The 4,824-nt window shown below is 37.7% G+C and overlaps 1 protein-coding gene across 1 annotated transcript; it reads right to left on the minus strand.

Annotated features, from left to right (window-relative positions):
* Positions 1-376: 376 nt before the first annotated feature.
* Positions 377-4,185, minus strand: clic3 (chloride intracellular channel 3). Its single transcript, XM_035667889.1, has 7 exons — positions 4,031-4,185; positions 3,757-3,869; positions 2,755-2,864; positions 2,075-2,200; positions 1,827-1,933; positions 1,553-1,728; positions 377-1,431 (listed from the first exon to the last, which is right to left on the minus strand). Exons 2-7 carry the CDS (start codon positions 3,790-3,792, stop codon positions 1,267-1,269), a joined length of 720 nt encoding a protein of 239 aa, XP_035523782.1. The 5' UTR covers positions 3,793-3,869; positions 4,031-4,185; the 3' UTR covers positions 377-1,266.
* Between the last annotated feature and the right edge of the window lie 639 nt (positions 4,186-4,824).

A 4,824-nucleotide genomic window follows, 5' to 3' on the forward strand; every position in this document is an offset into this window, starting at 1 on the left:
ATTGAATTGAATTGAATTGTTATACATAAACATAAAGTAAACTTAACACTACCTTTACAAGTTACAGCATTTAAATGCTTCTTATATATTATTGCACTAGTGATGATAATCAAATGAATGTATAATAATAAAGGGTATATAAGATAAGATATATAAGTTACTTACTATTATGATGTTTAATACATTTAATGTATCACTTTGAATCAGTTAAATTTCATCTGAGCTTTTATTGAACTGAGCTTATCCAAAATGTCTCAACAAATTGATTAGGTGTTGTGATCAGTTCTGCCCCTCTGTCTTCTGTCAGGGTGAAAAATCTGTTATCAAAAAGAAATGATCATCACTGATGACAACTTTTTGAAAAAATTGAGCAGCAGAGAAGTTAAAAATGTAACTTCTAGGCCAAATACTGTATAATGTATTTTTTCCCCTTAGATTTACATATATATTGTTTTCACTTTAATGATACACATCATTGCAGACTCAGCCAATATTCATACAATCAACACCAGTGGAATATTTTCACATAGCCTTTAATATTGAACATAACAAAACATCTTCATTCAGTATGTCAAAGTTAAACATGACTGAGATACATCATTTATTTTCAGAAAATCATTCGGAGGACGGTCTGTGAAAAAATATGCAATATATATATGGGTGTTTTAATTTTCATTAATTGGAGCAATGTTCCTCGTTTGTTTAAAAACATACCATTAAAAGACACTTTAACAGCTTTCAGGTCTACCTTATCTACAGCCAATGCCAACTGTGTTTTATGTTTATTTTAACAACTTTCTGAACATGTCAAATATTTGATTTAAAGTTGCATCTGATTTTATGTCAAAAATGAATGAATAAATTGCAGTCACAATTATGTAAATACTTAGACACAATACATGCATGCATAATGAGACATAACATAAATATTCTCTGGGATTTACAGTGCTTTTTATAACTCTTACTGGGGCTGAATAACAACTCCACATCAGTACAACCACAGCATGCAATACAGTATATACAGCGTACAAATACAACTTAAGCAACTTTTTAAGTAACACTTTAAACATACTTTTTTTTATAGAAAGCTAATTATTGATCATACTATTGCAAACAATTTTCATTAGCCAGGCTCAATCATGTACAATAAATCCTGTACAGTTTTCAGGCATTTTGTCACCTTTTCTCTGTCGTTCTCTGCATTTCTCATTTCATTCTTCTTTGTTCTCTGTCTCATTTTATTCATTTTCATCTCTCCCTCTTGATCTATTTGTTCAGGTACTTTGCCACAGATTGGTAAGCAATGAGGATCTCTGAGTCATTTGGGCATGTGTAACGAAACTCATCTCGTTTGTAGGCATTACCCAGGTAACGTGTCAGACCTTTCAGCTCTGCAGGGATGGCAAAGTCGCGGTACTCCTTACACACCACCTGCAGGGATGAGGGGTTTTAAGATTGTATACTCTTCCAAAAGTCCAGGAACAACTCATTACCACTTTTAAAACTCTTAAAACTGAGATAAAAATGATTAAATCTCCTGAACTCTACTTACCTTGACAATGTTGAGTTTGGGAAGCAAGTTGCAGTCTGCCAAGGTGAGGGTGTCACCGTCCAGGTAGAGGCGTGAAGACTCAGTGGCATTCGGGTTCTTGTCCAGCTCATGAGGAAGAGGAGTCTCTAGGTACATGTTCAGCATCACCAGAGTTGAAAGAAATTTCTTCTCTAGCACTAAAAGACAGAAAGGTGTAACAGGCTCCATCATGTGGCTTTATCAAAAGGAAAAGTTATTATAAATTCATTGTTGAAATATCCAACTAATGCCTTACTGTCATTTAACCCAGGGTTGGGATTCTTTATATATCCTGAGAATTTTCTGAAGATGTCTTCCCCGGCGCCGTTGGACTCTTTGTATCGGCAGCACAACTTTGGATACCTGCCATTGGTAGAATAAAAATGTGTGTCAATGCAGTAATTAATTAGATATTAAATACATTTCAAGAACTTAAAAACACTTGAAAATATATCTAACAATCAGCCTGTGTCTTTAAATATCTGTAGGATGCAGTCTACTCACTGCGGTGGGGCTAAGGTCTCCTCCAGGAACTCCTCAATCTTGTTAGTGTCAGTTTTGACCTCGTCATTGTAGAGGAGGAAGGGAGGCTGAGAGCCTGGAGCCAAAGCCTTCAGCACATCAGGTGCCCTGCAATGGTTTCACGGTTCAGTGTTATAAAATCATAATATTGTTTAATTGCCCTCTCCGACCTCTCCATACTGGCTCTCCGTATCTTGCATGACTGTGTTCCGAATCTCTCCCCTTGCCTTCAAATGCACCCATGGCTCTGCGGCTCATCACTTCATTCTTTCCACCACCCTAGGTTCAACTCAAGGACACCAGCAGAAATGGACAGCTTTGTATAAGTGTGAACACATTTGTCTGTCCGTCTGTCTGTCTCTCTGTCTGTATGTGTTATTATTGTACCATTATTGCACCCATTGTGCCCTTTTCACCCAGTGTGTGCTGGCATAGGCTGCAGCTTCTCTTAACTATGATGGATGGATGGCTCAGTGCTTGAAATATTGAGTTGTATGCCTCACATTAACCTTTTCTTCACAATCACCTTGAAACACAGTGGGTGGGAACAACGAAATGTTTAGCTTTGTCATGACTACATCAGACAGGGAGTCTGTGTGTTGTTGATTCATTACATTGTACCATAAATTGTATGTGTTAATGTGTCAAAGATGGGCTTTCACCTCTTCATGTCCACGGTGGTGAGGGTAAAGTTGGCTCCTTTTAACCAAAGAATCATAAAGAGTCTCTGGCAGAAGGGACAGTTCCCCACACTCTCAGCGTCAACACTGGCCTGGCAGATAAACAGACATTACTTTATAAATACACTTTTCATTTCCTACAAACAGTGACATTAAAATAATAAAAACAAATATGTCTTTAAAATGGGACACTGTTAAGTTCTGACAGCAGAGCTGTAATGTATCTGACTAAACCACGAATACCTAGCACAAGTATTCTTGTCAAGCCTGCTCTGCTCTGACAGTCTAAACCAACCTCTGAGGAATTTCAAATGGAGGGTTGAGGCTGCTTTACACACAGATTGAACAACATATAATATAATAGTATAATAGTGTTTGGTGCCTCTGCTTTCATCATATATTTTCCACAACAGCCTAATTTTATTGAGTCACAGGCATGTGTGGGAACAACAGCATTCTTTAAAGGGCAGGACACAGGTTTTCAAACTGGACAGGCCTCTTTTCAGTGTCTACTGTTCACTGCTTTTACACTGATACTGTGCCTAAATAACTAGAGATAGGTATCATGAGATAGTCTTTGAGAGGGTGTAGGCATTTTGTAATAAACACATTTTGACTAGCTGAAACAACATGTTTAAAATCCCCAGACACTATCAGCTCATGGATGAAAGAAAATCAAAGCAAAAAAATACTGCAGCAGACACTTTGACAACTGGAAATAGTATTTTTAAATCAGTTTTTGTCAGCTTTTATGAAATGTACTAGAGCATACTAGAGAAGCTAAAATCAAAATAGGGAACTAGTGGTTTAGTTACTGAATGTTTGGTAAGTTTGCTGTTACTTTAACAAAAAATAATTAATATTAAGATTGGTTGGGAATGATACACATAAACCACAAACAGATACTGCTGGTTTGTCTACATCTGTAGGTGTTTCAGCTGGATTTTTCCAAACAAAACACATTACAATTATTGTAGGTCTTACCTTAACGAAGAGTTCAATCTTCGGGGCCTCAGCCATCTTTGTTTCTGTCTCTCTGCCTTGTGATGTCCACCTGTCCACCTCTATTGGATCCACAAAATCTTTTCGTTTTTTCACTGTCAATGAAAACACAAGTCAGAGATTTTTTAAAGTTTATATTGCTTTGTAATCATGACTATTTTTGCAATCTCATTCTTTTACTTTTACACACACACACACACACACTCTCACACACTGTAAATAAGAAACTGTAATAAGGTGTAATGTCTATACTCACACTGGTGGTCACAGTCAGCACCGGATGCAAGAACACTGCTTTATCTTCACTCCACCCGTATTTCTTTTTATTCCAGTTCACTTCTCCCTCTCCTCCTTCTCTTCTCTTCTCTGTGTCTGTTTTTTTTTTGTTCGTCTCTCACCACACCTGTCGAGCACTGAGAGGCGGCCCACACCCCCTCCGGCCTTACCAGTCAGACCAGCAAATCTGGATCGGTCTGTTTGCTCTCTGTCTCTTTCTCTCTACCAAAATAAGTCAGTTAAATATACTGCCGGTGCATTATTAGCATGTCAAAGAAGCTGTGCAGATAAAGTGCAGATAAAGTGCAGAATAGCTGAAATAGTTTTATTATACAGAGATCCACTAAAAGACAAAAGACAAATAAAAAATAAAGTCATAGAATGTGCACAGTGACACAGTGCACATTACAACATGACTGAGTTTCACTCTTCGTACTCAATGTGGCCAAAAGTGTGTGGACACGTGAGTATTATATGTGATTGTTGAACATCTAATTCAAGTATGGGCATTAAAATGCTGCTATAAAATCTGCCAACCATTCAGCCTCAGGAGCATTAATGAGGTTGTGTTTTGATGCTGGCTAATGAAACCCGGCTCTCAATCAGCACTCCAGGTCATCTCAAAGGTGTTGGATGAGGTGGTTGAGGTCAGGGCTCTGTGCAGGAGGTCAGTCAGTTTCTTTCATGGGGGAAGTATCAGGTTGAAACAGGAATGGGCCTTCCCCAAACTTTTGATACTTTTGGAATGGACACTATGGACAATAAACTGAGTTT

The sequence above is a fragment of the Morone saxatilis genome, unplaced genomic scaffold (genome assembly GCF_004916995.1).
Source record: "Morone saxatilis isolate NCDOM2014 unplaced genomic scaffold, NCSU_SB_2.0 Contig21, whole genome shotgun sequence".
NCBI lineage: Eukaryota > Metazoa > Chordata > Actinopteri > Moronidae > Morone > Morone saxatilis.